Genomic DNA, 15,971 nt, shown 5'->3' on the forward strand with positions numbered 1-15,971 from the left:
CGGTATGGTTGGTGGATAATAGCTGGAGTGTCTTGGTGGTTCAACACTTGGCTTTGGTGGACTATCGGGTACGTCTATCGGGTAATGCCTACTTCTGGGGTAATATAAGGGTTTGGACAAGTCTCGTTTCATGTCTTGATCAAAGAAAGCTTCATAATATCCATCGCTCATGTTGTCCTCGGGGTAAGGTTCGGCTATACCGGCCTCCTTGGCCTTGCGAATAAAATTCTCCATAAGAGCTTTGAATAACATCTAACAATTTGGGTGGTTTAGAATGCAGAGAGGGATAATTAATCTAACAATTTGATTAATTATCCTTAAAACAATTAATCAAATAATTTCCTATACTTGGATCGAAACTTGGGTATTGTTTTATGATACCCAATTCGCTAAGATCGATGGCTCTGATACCAAAATGTCACACCCCATCTATGGCCTAGGAGTGCGATCCGTAAGTTGGTATCGTATTTGTAAATAATTCAGAGTTGCGTTATTTTGCGGAAGACTTATAAAACTTTAAGGATCGAAAGTGTAATTTATATATACATTCAAAAGACGGGATTATAAAACACCCGTTTAGAGTTGTTAACAAAAGATTATTTGATTATGTTTACAAACCACCATATTAAACTTATACAAAAGAAATCCGAGCCATCGGATATTAGTACTTCGTCATTTCCAAGCTCTAACTTTGTTCACCTGCAAAATGTAATAAAATACATCAGCGACGAATGCTGATGAACACGCTGACGCAAAAATATTTCTTTTACTTTATTACCCCTCGAGACTACGCCTGCCTCGGGCCAACGTGGCTTAGGAATAACAAAGTCAAATAACACATTATAAATATGTGTCTCTACTCTAGGTCACATCAGCAAACACCGCAGCGTTCGACTTAGTTAAGTACCCGTAAATATACACAACGGTTGTACTCCCTGCAGGAGAGCGTCCTACGACCAAGGGTGGTGCGATCATGTCCATACATGGCATAGTACCACCTATGTAAGGATCCAGACATACGTATACCAAAGCCTGAGGGCTAGGTTCATACCCTTTATTTATAACGGTTTTAGGAACACATAGTTCCTTGTAAACAATTTCACAAAACAAGTTGACTCATTTTAAAATAAGTAAAAGTTTGGGGGCGTATTCACCTTATCGCTTTAGGATCGGCTACACTCACCGTCCAAGGGTCTTTCCCTTTCTTTATCTCGCACCTATAGTACGAGTATAAATATTCGTTAGTCGGATACACGATCCGGCTTAAGACCTTTAGTCTTATTTTATATCTCAACATCGATGAACCTTTAGTTCATTTTATTTTACTTGAAAACCTTTAGTTTAAAAGTAAATTATAAACCTTTAGTTTATATTAAAAAAACCCGACGTTTCTTCTTCTCCAAGAAACGTAATCATTTTCTTTATTATTTAAGAATACTCTTTATTCATTAAATAATATTTTTATAACAAAGAATATATATACATATATACTTACACACATATATACGTATTCATCATATTCATCAATCAATCTTTTATTCATTTCTTTGTTATGTTTATATTTATTTTCTTTTATCAAGGTATCGAGTATAACCTCGACTTAAGGCTTAAGCCTTTAATATAATATTGAATTATATTGATTTCGTTATTACGCCTAACCTTAGTGGCGTATAGAAACCCTAGTGACTTGAGCAGCACTCCGACGCTGCTTTGCCTCTCGATCAACTTTTGGTCGCCAAACGATAACGCCAAACTTCAACACTTGTCGACACGCTTTACGAGATTCATTGCCATTATAACAATCACCTTCTTGGTATGTGGGTGGAGGGTGGCACGTACTTCGAGGAAACGTCGTTACACAAATGAAGTTTCGGGACACTCTTTACGATGAAATATGGCACGGATTTCGAGGTGGATCGAGTATATGGTTGTCGGGTTTTAGAGAGAAGCTAGAGAGAGAAAGGTAAGCTGAGTTTGGATGTGCAAAATGTGAAACCCGGACCTTGCTATTTATTGACATAAAATTGGTCCCCATCGCGATACGCGATGGGTCCCTGAGCAGACCTATCGCGTATCGCGATATAGGTTTGCTGATTCACTGCGTAGACCTGCCACGTGTTGACACTTGGTGGGCACCGCTCCACGTGGCGATACGTGGTAGCAGTGTTGCCACGTGGTGACACGTGTTAGCAGGTGGTGCCACCGTGTGCCACGTGGCACACGTGTCACGCTGTGTCAGAAGCTCCATCGCGGTACGCGATGGGCTTATCCTTTTGTCCATCGCGTATCGCGATAGGACCGAAGATCAGATTTTTCATTTTTAACCCTCGAGTTTGGAATTTGACAATTTTAGTCCCTTAACTTTGGAAAGTTGATACTTTGAACTCGAAATTTTCACGTTGTTACATTTGATGTACAAGGTTGGTTTATTATTACTTCTTTGGTAGCCATTTGTGACAAAATAATCATCAATCTTTGTATACCATGCTAGGGGTGATTGCTTCAACCTGTATAAGGCTTTTTTGAGACGGTCTACTTTATCTTCACTTCCTTCTACCTCGAAACCCTTTAGTTGTTGCACATAGATTTCTTCCTCAAGATCCCCATTAAGAAAAGCCGACTTTACATAAAGTTGGTGTATACCCCATCCTTGATGAGCCGTGACAGCCAAGACTATACGAATAGTCTCAAATCGTGCAACAGGAGCAAATGTTTCTTCATAATCTATACCTTTTTTCTGTGAGCACCCCTTTGCCACCAACCTTGCTTTGTATTTTAGCACATCACCGTTAGGTCCCACTTTAGTTTTGAATAGCCACTTAATACCGATTAGGTTCTTACCAGGAGGGAGATTGGTAAGCTGCCATGTATTATTCTTTTCAATAGCAGCTAACTCTTCAATCATGGCTTGTTTCCATTGTTTCTTGTAGATAGCTTCACTAAAATTAGACGGATCAGAAACATTAAGTGCAAACTGACAATTTCATAGAAATATGATGGAACCTCCATCTCAACAGTGGAGTTATAAACTTCATTTAAGCTTTTGGTTCTTAAAATTGGAGACTCCAAACTAGAGCCAGAAGACTGACCAGATTCAGATGTGTTAGACATCATAGGTGGGTGAGAAGGTAAAGGGGTATGAATGTTGGAGTTGTGAGTGTTGTCGATGGTTTGAGAAGGAGAGGAATCGATTTGGTTTGTGACACACTCATTTAGGATGATAGGGAATGGGTCAATATAGTAGCTTGCATAAGTTTGATCTTCGGTCTTGAATGTTTCTACCCAATCCCACTTTGCATCTTCAAGAAACATCACATTACGCCTGGTCATAAACTTTTTGTTTGTTGGGTTGTATAACCGATAACCACTACTTTGAGTAGAGTAACTGATGAATACACATTTTTCTGACCTGTTGTCTAACTTTCTTCGCCCTTGAGATGGAACCAAGCTGTATGCAACACATCCAAATACCTTCAAATACTTAACAGTTGGTTTCTTGTTGAACCATGCTTCAAATGGCGTTTTGCCTACAACAGCAGTTGTAGGTGACACATTTATCAGATGAATCGCCGTTGCCACCGCTTCTGCCCGAAGAAAATTTGGCAGATTTCTTTCTTTTAACATGCTTCTTGTTAACCCCATGATTGTTCGGTTCTTTCTTTCTACGACCCCGTTGTGCTCAGGAGTGTGAGGGACAGTAAGTTCCCTTGCTATCCCATGTTCTTCACAATAGGTGTTGAATTCATGTGAACAGAATTCCCCACCCCTGTCGGTTCTAAGTACTTTAATGCTGCGTTCAGATTGATTTTCGATCATGTTCCTGAACACTTTAAACTTATCAAAAGCATCTGATTTATTAGCAAGATAATATACCCAGCACATTCGGGTTAAATCGTCAATAAATAATAAGTAGTACAAGCTGTGACCGAGACTGGGAGTTTGCATAGGACCACACAGATCTGCATGTATTAGCTCCAGTCGTTTTCGAATCAAACGGAAGCTTGGTTTGTTTTCCCATAATACACCCTTCACACACAGTGGTTTGGTTGATGGTTGGGAGGCCGATCACCATAGCCTTGTCATGTAAAGATCTTAAACTGACATAGTTAAGGTGACCATACCTTAGATGCCATAACCTTGTAAGGGTAAGTGGAATATTCTCATGTTCACTGACCTCAGCTTAGTAGCATCTAATATAAACATGCTATTGTTGGAAACCGAAATTTTCATTAAAGCCTTGGTCAAAGTGGAGAGAATACCCCTTCTTCATCAACTGGCCGACACTCAGTAAGTTATACTCCAGCCGAGGAGCATATTAAACATCATTTAGGAGCTTATAACCACCTTTCCCGGTATCAATTCGAACCGTTCCTTTTCCTTCGATGGCCAGTTTCTTTTTATCTCCTAGTTGAACTTCCAACTTGAATGACTCATCAAGTTGCGTGAACGAAGTTCTTGAGCCTGTCATGTGATTTGAGCATCCCGAATCAATAAACCATAAGTTATGAGTGTCACCAGTTGATTTGGTATGAGTAATGAATAAGCAAGCATCTTCGGTTTGGCTAATGATAGCCATAAACAGGTGTTCTTCATTTTTGTCACCATTCTCGTTTTCTTCAACAGCAACATTAGCATGTGGTTCCTCATTAAACCAACAATCTTTCTTCATGTGACCATTCTTATTGCAATGAAGGCATTGGGGTATTTTGGATATGTCAAAAACACGACCATGGCCACGCCCACGAAACGGGCCGCCTTCACGATCTCTCGACACACCAGAGTTGTCTATTCGAGCCTGCTGATTATTTTCTTGAAAAACATGGAGTGCAGGCTCATCAGATTTCTCTCCTTTTTCGGGAGTACTACGACTGTTGATTCGTTCCTCTTGTGACTGTAGTGAGCCTATTAGTTTAATAGGGGAGAGCGTTGATAGATCAAGGGATACCTCAATAGACGGAACGACATAGTCAAATTTAGGAGAAAGACTGCGCGGAATTTTCTCCACAATAGTTTGATCAGCCACCACTTCACCATAGGCTCGTTTTTGACTCACTATAGTCATCACTCGTGAGAAATATTCACCCACGAGTTCAGTTTCTTTCATAACGAGATTTTCAAAGTCCCGTCGTAACCCTTGCAACTTTACTGCTTTCACTTGAGTATCTCCTTGAAACTCCATTTGAAGGATCTCCCAACACTCCTTCGCGGATTTAGCGGCCGCAATTCAGGAGAATAATTGATCATGCACACCCTGCTGAATAATGGCCACGGCATGTGCATCTCTTCTTCTAGCCATTCTTAGTCGGTTCTGGTCATTTTCACTGCTATCAACGCCAGCCTCCACTAGGTCCAATATGTCTCTAGACATCAGGATGGTTTTAATCCTAATATTCCAGTGCTCATGCCCCTCTCCCTTGAACATAGGAATCGGGGTTAGAGCAGTGGGTAACGTACTTGTTTGATCGGACATGGGGATTGTGAAAGGTAGGTGATTGCAAGTAGGTATTGAGCCAAGCTCTGATACCGCTGATGGTTTTGAGACTTGGATTGAATAAGATTGGTTATGACTAAGAACTCAAAAGGCTGAAGATTTGATATGTTATTGATTGAATTGTACATATAATAATAATAATAAACTACCTTATATAGGCAAAAACAAAACAACGTAAAGAAGAAACCCTAATTGGAAAATAACAAACACCTGATAACATGCGGAAGAACCGGCCAACAACTAAACGTTAGAAAACGGCTTTTATTAAAAAAATTCAAATATTAAACATGTGCAATCCAACTCAGTCTTCAGCCCATGACCCAGTCCATATCGAGTTTGAATTACTTTTTATCATTATATTGGAAACTAAATTAAACGGTATGCATGTATCAACTGATGGGGTTTCGTAACTCGGTCTATCAAAATCATGTGTGTCGTCTTCAGAAATCACTATACAGGCTAAAGCAAGCACCACGAGCTTGGTATCAATGATTTACAGACTATGTATTGACTCTAGGTTTTCAAAAAAAGTGAGTGTGATAACTCTCTGTCCATTTTAAGCTGCGGGTCTAAAACCACTAATCTACTTTTATATGTCGGTGACATTCTTCGGGCGACCTCTTCGGATACTCTTCGCATATGTTTAATAGATAGATTAGCAGCTGGTTTGCCATGAAATATCTCGGCCATCTGTTAGGACCATTTTGTGTTTTATTCTTTTGTATTTGTTTACGCTTAAACGTTTAATTAAGTTAGCTAGTCGGTTTATGTTTCTTTGTATGTTTGGGCCCAAGACCATGTAGTTTGGAGCCTATTCGGCCGTAAATAATGAATAGAATGGTGCATGATCACACTCAGTATAAATAGTGTGTGTATCTCATACACAAATAACTTTTTTATCAATTTGCTTATCTTATCCATAGTTAAAACTCTCTAAACTCTCTCTTCTCCCTTCCCTCACGGAAATAACATTAACAAAACAAGATCCGAGATCTCGGTCCTCACTAGTGATTTCCGCTAGCTAGTGTAGAGGTTGATCCAAGTAGACTAGTGTTGTGTTGTTAGATCCGAACAAGGGGCCTACACCACCTTAGTTTTTTTCTTGGGATTTTGGTTACACGGACAAGTGATAACATGTTTCTTTCGCAAAGCTCATATGCTAGTGATATCATCAAACGGGCTGGCATGTAGACTTGAAAACCCGTTGCCACCCCGGTTGACACGAATGGTAAGATGAATGTCACTTTGGGTGCATCCTTTACGACCGACACTATATTTAATCATGGTCGGAATCCTTCCATACCTCACTTTTACTCGTCCATGTATCAGCTACGCCGTACAACAAATTTGTATGCATATGCATGCGCCGATAACCACACACTGGAATGCTCTAAAGTGTGTCATTCAGTATGTTAAAGGGACATTACATCTCGGTCTAACACTTGATAAGTCGGTCAATCCTTCTCTTCTGGCTTACACCGATGCTGACTAGGTGGTTTTCCGGATACCCAATGTTCCACCTCTGGCTATTGTGTCCTCTAAACGCCAACCGATTATTTCCTGTGCAAAAGCTGAATATTGGGGTGTAGCAATTGTAGTGGTTGAAATATGTTGGCTTCGAAATCTTTTATTGGAGATTCAGCGTCCTTTATCTCGGGCTACGTTAGTATATTGCGATAATGTCAATGCCATTTACCTATTCGGTAATCCCATACAACATTAACGAGCGATACACATCGAGCTTGACATACACTTCGTTCGTGAGCAGGTACAACGAGGCCTGGTGCGTATTCTACATGTTTCTTCTTCGTACCAGATTGCTGACATTTTTACTAAAGGTCTTTCATGTGCATTATTTGAAGACTTTCGCTCCAGTCTCAACATCCACTCTCACCCAGCTACGACAACGGGGGTGTAATAGACTTATTTGTAACATATATTATTTCCATTTGTATAGTATTTATTGTTGGGACCGTTATTTTATTATAAGAGATTGTAATCTTATTATGAGAAGGAAAGAGATTAATGAAAAAATTACAATCTCTTAAATTCTATTTCAAACATTAAAAAAATAAAATAATAATAATAATAATAATAATAATAATAATAATAACTTCACAAACTTCCCCACCAACACATTAATAAGAACATAAATATCTTTAAAAGCAGTACACATTATTTTTTTCAAAGAAAATATCTTTTAAAGCACACTTATTTTTTCAAAGGAAAAAAAATAGAAACCTTCACAAATATTTTTAAAAGAAAAAACAAAAACAAAAAAACTTCACAAACTTCCAATAAAACGCTCATTGATTACTCCAGGGTAATCGTCATTTAACCAATCCGAACCCTACACGTCTTCAGACGGATTAAATATGGTTCGTAATAAAACTCATCATCCACTTGACCATCTTATTGATGATACATATTTTAAAATATATTTTACTTTAATTTTTCTTGTATCAATTAATGAATCTTTTTATATCCTACTATACTATTAAAACAAATTAGTTTGCCTCCACATGCCCCTTTTCTATTGGAAGATTACCTTTCCTTTCAAAATTATCTTGCACTTCTCTATTTTTCTTACCATTTAAATAAATCAAAAATAAATTCTATTCCTAATAATTAAAATAATTAATGTATTCATTTAAGTCAATAATAATACCGGTTTCCAAGTTTCAATTCTTTCAACTTCATTACACCCTTTCTTCATACTCAACCTTACCTAATCAACAAAAGCCTCCATACAGTCGGCTATTATTTTATGTCAATCGGACAATGATTTGATTAGATCCGACATATTCATTTGACACCGTCGTTCGTCTAAATAAGGGCAATCGACGATAAACGGAATACTCAATTACATCCCGGAAACGATTTCCGTCAATCGATGAGTAGATCCATGTCGATTGTTAATCAGATCTTCAATTCGATGGTTGTTTTACCGTCAATCGATGTTTTTTCTGGTTAGTATTTTATATTGTTAGGATAGTATGTTTAATTATCCTAGGTTAGTATTTTATATTGTTAGGATAGCATGTTTAATTCTTAATCTTAATTGTTAATGTTAATTGATATTTTTAATTGATAATTCCTATGTTTCCTATGGTTAATAGTTAATGTATAATTCATTCCAGATTTCAATTATATTATATGTTAAATGTAAACTTTTAATTATTAATGTGTCATTGATTTCAATTTTCAATTATGGTATTTGTTAAATTTTTAACGTGTAATAGATCCAAATTACAATTATAGTATTTTGATTTTTATTGATTCATATCATTAATAATACCTAAAAACTTTTCAAAATCGAAATTTGAATTCGTAGTCAACTTAGGTGTTGTTTGTTTTTCCTCAAAAGCACTTCTGAACCTCTTTTGTCTGCACTGAGAAGAGGACGCGCAGATGTTGGGCTCTGCAGTGTGTTTGTTTTTCCGAAGACGTTTCATTAAAAAACGTTTGCGCGTCCTCTTCTCCTAGAAGCATTGTTCAAACCACTTCCCACATCTTCTCCTCTTTTTCTTATTTTTTCATCAGACAACAACTCCTTCTCCTCTCAAACCCTAGTTCCACCCTCCACTCCTTCACCCGCCTCCTCCACCTCCACCCTCCACCGTCGGCCACCCTCCACTGCCGTCGCATCTCTCTCTCTCTCTCTCTCTCTTTCTCTCTCCACCACAGATCCGTGGCTTCTCTCTCTCCACCACAGATCCGCCGCCAATTTTTCTCTCCAACAGGTTTACTTCTCTCTTTCCCTCTCATGTTACTATCTATTACTTTTTGTTTGAATTTCATAAGTGATTTTGTTAGATTATTAATGTTTTAGATTGAAAGATTTTGTTAGTCTTTTGTTAACTTTGTTAGATTATGTTAGATTGTTAAAGTTTTAGATTGTTAGATTTTGTTAGTTTTTTTGTTAACTTTGTTAGATTATGTTACATTGCTAAAGTTTTAATTGTTGTTAATTGTTGAAGTTTTTTATTAATTTTGTTAGATTGTTATTAGTTTGTAGAAAGTTTAGGTTTGTTGAATATTGTTATTAGTTTTTTGTTGAATAAAGTTTGTAGTTTTTTGTTAATTGTTAAAGGTTTTTGTTAGTTTTGTTAGATTGTTAGATTGTTATTAGTTTGTAGATAGTTTAGGTTTGATGAACATTGCTATTAGTTTCTTGTTAAGTTTGTAGTTTTTTGTTAATTGTTAAAGGTTTTTGTTAGTTTTGTTAGATTGTTATTAGTTTGTAGAAAGTTTAGTTTTGTTGAATATTGTTATTAGTTTGTTGTTGAATAAAGTTTGTAGATAGTTTAGGTTCGATGAATTGTTGCTTTAATAGAATTGTTGTTTCTTGTTAGTTGATCATAAAAATGGGAGAGGAGGGCACCATTTCCATTGGAAACACAAAACTTCGGGTTTTAGAGTTTGGTTTGGACGTCTCTAAGAAATTATTTCTAGATATGATTTAACATTTGTTATGCAAAAGGCCTTACAATATTTGGTTAAAGGCAAAGATGAGTCAACCGTTCGTGAATGCAATGAGAAGTTAAACTTGGTTGGGTTAGACCCGACATATCCTCTGTTTATAGCAACTTTTCATATATTCGGAGTGTTGGAATTGAGAGAGGTATGGATGGAATTGTCAAATGCTCCCGAAGTGTTAAAAGGGTTTATCAATATGACATGTACAAGTTTATGAGTATTCAAGTAGTGAAGAATTTGTTTTTTTGGGGTGTTTTCTTTTTTTGATATGTTGACATTGTATGCTTTTGGTTTATTTGGTTTATGTTGAATAATTGTTTGGTTTATGTTGAGTGATTGTTTGGTTTACGTTGACATTGTATGCTTCGATGACATTATTTTTTTTGGTCCAATAAAGATTTATTAATTTACTATAAAACGATTTCAATAAAGTGGCAGGCAAACGGGCAACAAGCTGCGCCGCAACCCCCTTTTGAATAGCAAAACCAATTCTGCTAAAAACGAAGCTTTGGGACCTAGAAGCTGAAGAGGTTCCGAGTACAACGCGCTGAACCCTACTCAAAAATTTCACAGCCTCTGGGGCAGAAAACCAAGTGTATCAAAGGCAGATGGTAGAAAGACATGTGATTATCTAAACAAGCTTTTTCGTGTTTAGCAACTTTGCCCGATGACGCAGCCTGACCCACAACAAACCCACGGTCCCTGAGGCCAACAAGAGGAGACACTCCTGTAAGATCCACACAGGCGTGTTTCCCCCCTCCCCCCCCCCCCCCCCCCCGAACACAAGAAATGGATGTTTATGTTTATGTTAATGGATGTTTATATTTTAAATTTCGGTGTTAAAGGACTCTTTTATTCAAATTTTAGCTTATTTAAAAATTTCTATTATATTTTAGCAGTCTACAGACGTTAAAAAACAAACAGTCTTATTTTTGCAGACTGCTGAGGTTTGGTCAACCTCTTCTGCTACAGATGTCTGCAGATGTTGTCCGCAAACTGCAGACATTTTACCTCTGAAAAAACAAACAGCACCTTAATGTCTACTTTTGTAAACATTAATTATAATATAATTGAATTTATATCAATTTGAATTCGTAGTCAACTTAATGTCTAATTTTGTAAACATTAATTATAATATAATTGAATTTATATCATTTATGACTTATGAGTTATTATGATTTTGTTAAAAATAAATCCCTAATTACATTCTGCAAATTTACTATATTTATTAATCAGTTATTATACAAATCCCTAATATATTCTTTAATTTTACTATATTTATTAGTAGCAGAATAAGTTTATATCAATACCAATTACATTTTTTGAAATCCCTGATTGTATTCCCTAAATTAACTGTATTTAGACCTTTCCTTTTTTTTAACAATTCAAACTTTCTAACAAATACTGTTTATATATATATATATATACACTATAACCAGAATAAAGAGATTCATACACTTCTCACTTACTTACTCTTCTATTCATATTTGTATCATTGTCAACGTTTTTCATCTTCTTTCATACGGATATATATATTTTTTAACTCATCTAAAAGTTAATTAATGAATCTTGAATCTTTGCTTGAATTTTTTATTTGTTACACAACAATATGAAAGCATCAAACATTACCATGTTCAACGGTTTGGATGTTTCGAACAACGATTGTGTACTGAAGGTTCGTATACTCAGACTATAACGTTTGAAGGACAACAATAAACCAGAAGATGACTGGTCCATAGAAATGATTTTATATCTTTCTCCCTCTCTCTCTCTCTCTCTCTTGCAGTTTAGCCATTTTTGCCGACTTTCTTTTCCATATTTTCCGGTAATGTATTTATTCTACAAATGGTCGATTCTTATGTATTATTCACTATTGTCATTGTCATTTCATTTTCTTTGCACTTTGTTGTTTGTATTGTTTTTAATTCTAATATGATTTTCCTATAATCTGTTTAGGTTTTACATCAAACTTCAAGATTCAAATTACATGTTGAAGTTTCTATAACTACTCTATCTTTCATACAATGAATGGTTTATTTAGGTTGTGATTAAAATTTCCCTAATTGTATCTATCCACCATTGGCAATTCTAACTAGACCAAAATATATGTATTTATTTTTAATTTAGCCGGAATAGTATATTATGTAACATTAATTTAATATTAATCATTTCAGGTTATAGCGACCCAACTTATAAAATAGCTAATTGCCTGGAAGGAGTATTTGATGGAAAACTGGTTTTCTTTTTGTACAACAATGGATATTAAGTTACGATTATTTATGTATTTATGTAGGTTACACAATTCATGTAAATTAAATCATTTTTATATGATCAACTTTTATTTTGGCTGTTAACACGTGTGAATCTTATCTTGAAACTTCTATCAATTGTTATAAATTTTTGGGAGTATTTCTAAATAACCATTTTGATTATAAATATTCTAATTATATCTAAATTATTTAGTCAAGATTTCTCAAGTTGTATAGGTAACAGATTTGTGAGTTAATATGTGAAGTTGGTGACTGGGTTACTATCGCGTTATTATTCATATTTTGTTTAGGTATTATAGATTTTTATTATATTGTAATTATTTTTTTGAATGATCAACAAGTTATATTGCAGCTTTTAAACTTTCAGTCAATTATTCAAAGTATTACCATAATTATATATTTATTTATGGGTATATAGATGTATAATTAATATAATTATGGTAACATTTAATATTTGATTTGACTTACAATAATGATTTCCTTTATTATATCAATATCAATATTTGAATACTTATCTTTTAATACGTTCATAAACGTCTTATATAATATTATTGTTACAGGATTTTAATACTTTCAAAAAATTAAAATTAATCAAATCATTAAGTGATTTTAAGATTTCTCAAATTTTGACATATATATTTTTTTATTTCTAATTTTATTTTTTACTTTGTGGTTGATTTTTTTCTTTTTATGGTAACGATGTCACCAAGTGGATTCTTAAACATTCAATTGACTTTCTTTATATTATTTTTGTGATTGTATTTAAATGTGATAGGCTAAAACAAAAAGAGTTTAAGGATCATAACAATGTTTGCATACTTATTTGATCATTTTCAAAGAAAGTTTAGTGAGTAGTTCAATAAATGAAATATTATAATTATTAGCAATGACTTACTACACATTCCATTTTTAGATACATTTCAAAAACATAACATTTATATAAAATTATTTAGTTCATATAAGTAAAAAAATTCACAATATATTTCAATATATTAGCATATATCTATAATTGACATTTTTTATATAATTTTCTCCTGTGTAGTACACGGGTCACTAACCCATAACCTACTAAAGCATATATTTTTGAACGTTTTTCTTAATGTTACAAAGTTTTTGGGCATGTAACATATGAATTAAATAGATTTTACATGTTATTCTTAATGTATTTTTTTGGTTCATGGTTTAAGTTATAAAGATGATTGAACTTGTAATTTTATTCCTATAAATACCTTATAATTCATATATAATTATATTTTTTTTAGAAATACAACTTTTTACAACTCATTATAGTGTATAACATAATATATATTTTCCACTTGTGTGGTAAACGGTTCTTTGATTTTCTAACCCGTGTTGAACATTTCTCTTTTTATTTTAAGATAATTTTTTTACAACAAAATCTTAGTCTTTGTAAAATTATATTTTAAATTCGTGACAATATTTTTTTTCGAAAATATCATTTTTATGCACACAAAATGTAATATAATAATATCGGTAAGAATTTTTATCTCTATAATAAATCACACCAAATTTTGGTTTGACACTTTGAATTAATAGTGGATAAATATATCAAAAACTTATTAAAAAATCATAAATAAAGATTATTATATGAAATAACTGAATGTACGTATTGTATATCATAATTGTCACGACTCAAGGTGGATATTTAAAACATCATTTATTATTTTCAATATTTTTTATGAACAATCTATTATTTTTAACACAAAATCATTTTCTTACGTAACGAGTTAGAATCAAGTTCGGAAATGTTAGATAAAGAAATAAAGAATTACTTAAAGATAATGTTGGATTCTCAAAATCTTTTAGTTCAAGGATACCATATGGTAAGCGATTGTTTTAAAAACGATCCGGTTGTGCATTATTGGAACAAGGCAAAAAGATGCACGGACTTACAACCTGCCAAAAATTTCTAAAGTTGCAGCGTTAATCGTTGGTGATATTGGTGACACAATAGATTAGCGCGATATAATTGTAACGACTCAAAGCAGATCTCTAGCAAGAGTTGGAATATATATGAGAGGCCCCTTTTCTACTTATGGTCAATAATATGTTGCTTTATCAATAGTGAAGAGTAGATATTGTATTAAAATGCATATTTTGGAAAAGTAAGGTAAATTTACAAACAAGACAACAAATATGGTTTATAAGAAAATATTTAGAAGTTTGTGAATTTGTAATTTTTAAAGTTTTAAATTATGTTTCCAAACAATGTTTTATGAATATTCTTTTTTAGTAAGTTTTTGTTTTAAGTATTTTGTTTACCGAGGAATATGAATTGTAATTATATCAAATAATTCTCCCAATAAACATATGAAACAAACTTTTATCATCTTAAATATGTCTTTAGTTGACAATTTCTATATTCTACCCGTGTCGTACATGGGTCAATAACCTAGGTTTTTTTTTAATATTAGTTTGTAGGTTTTTAATGTTGGTTTTTATAGTTTTTATATTACTTTTCATATTTTAATTTTGGTTTTTGGTATTTAAATAAATATATTTTTATTTAAGTTAAATAGTTGAAAATGGTTTAAAGACGGGTGGAATGAAAAAGATTATGCATGCTTTCATCGTTTTAGATGAGAAAAAATGAAGTGGAAAAAAAATTTGATGTGACATATAAGATGGGTATTAGTAACTGGAACAGAAAACAATGGCATTTCAAATTCAAATATTTTCACAAACATTCTTCAATTTCAATATGATATGGTCTGCACAAAGTTGTTTTAATGACAAAAGATCTTGTACCTTTGGTGCACATATGTTTGATATTCATTACGCTCCACAGAAAAGCTAAAGCATCATAACATGCATGCGCATAAAGGTAAACCATTTTCTGTGCTAACATGCATGCATGTATAAATTGTGATGCCAAAATTATCAAGGCATAGTATACAAATCATGATATAATATTAATACATTTATAAAATTTGTTTAAATATATAGAAACGCGACTATCAGTATATATATACACATACACGTTTAGGTTTAGTCTAAAAAGAGGTTGGAGTCTCTTCCGGGTTGAACCTAAGGATAATTTTGTTCAAACGGGTTGTGTTCATGTCATCTAGACACGTACGGGTTGACTCAATTAACTTGTATGTTTACTAAAGTTTTTTTATATGTATAAAATGAGTCTTATGCAATACTTTAAACTATTTAGGTATTTTTAAACTTATGTGAAAGATTAAAGAGTTTTAAAATTTATAATTTAAGTATAATTGTTTTCAAATAAATAAAAATAATATGCAAATCTAAAAAAAATAAACATTTGTTTTCGAGTTGTACATTTTGCATTTGTGACATATACATATGTCATGTTCGGATTCATGTATGCGACACTATTCAGGTTTGGATTCGAGCTGAGCCAGGTTCAACTACAAATTCATGAACACAGGCCGTTTAAGTGGAAAGATGTATTGGAAGGGAAAAAAATTGATATTATTTTCCTTCTTTTATTTCGATTCCTTTATCAATGTAACGCAGTTTGTAATCGTGTTTTCAAAACCATCAATCAATATACATGAATTATTCAATATTTTCTCGGTATCAAAACATGTTATATACTACTACCAAAACCAACAAAAACCTAGATGTCTGTTTCATTCCTTGAAGTCGATGCCCTGACCGGAAAAGAACAACTCGTTTGTACATAACTACAGGATAAACCCTATAAGTGTCGCCGGTTTCATTATTTTAAGTTGATGATA

The 15,971-nt window shown here is 33.7% G+C and overlaps 1 protein-coding gene across 1 annotated transcript; it reads right to left on the reverse strand.

Moving 5' to 3' along the window:
- Positions 1 to 4,315: 4,315 nt before the first annotated feature.
- On the reverse strand, positions 4,316 to 5,179 carry LOC143570979 (uncharacterized). The gene has a single exon (XM_077056500.1). The coding sequence runs from the start codon at positions 5,177 to 5,179 to the stop codon at positions 4,316 to 4,318; it is 864 nt and encodes a 287-aa protein (XP_076912615.1).
- Positions 5,180 to 15,971: the final 10,792 nt, after the last annotated feature.

The sequence above is a fragment of the Bidens hawaiensis genome, unplaced genomic scaffold (assembly GCF_021521415.1).
Source record: "Bidens hawaiensis isolate Kalapana, Puna unplaced genomic scaffold, B.hawaiensis_p1.1 tig00025178_1, whole genome shotgun sequence".
Lineage (NCBI taxonomy): Eukaryota > Viridiplantae > Streptophyta > Magnoliopsida > Asterales > Asteraceae > Bidens > Bidens hawaiensis.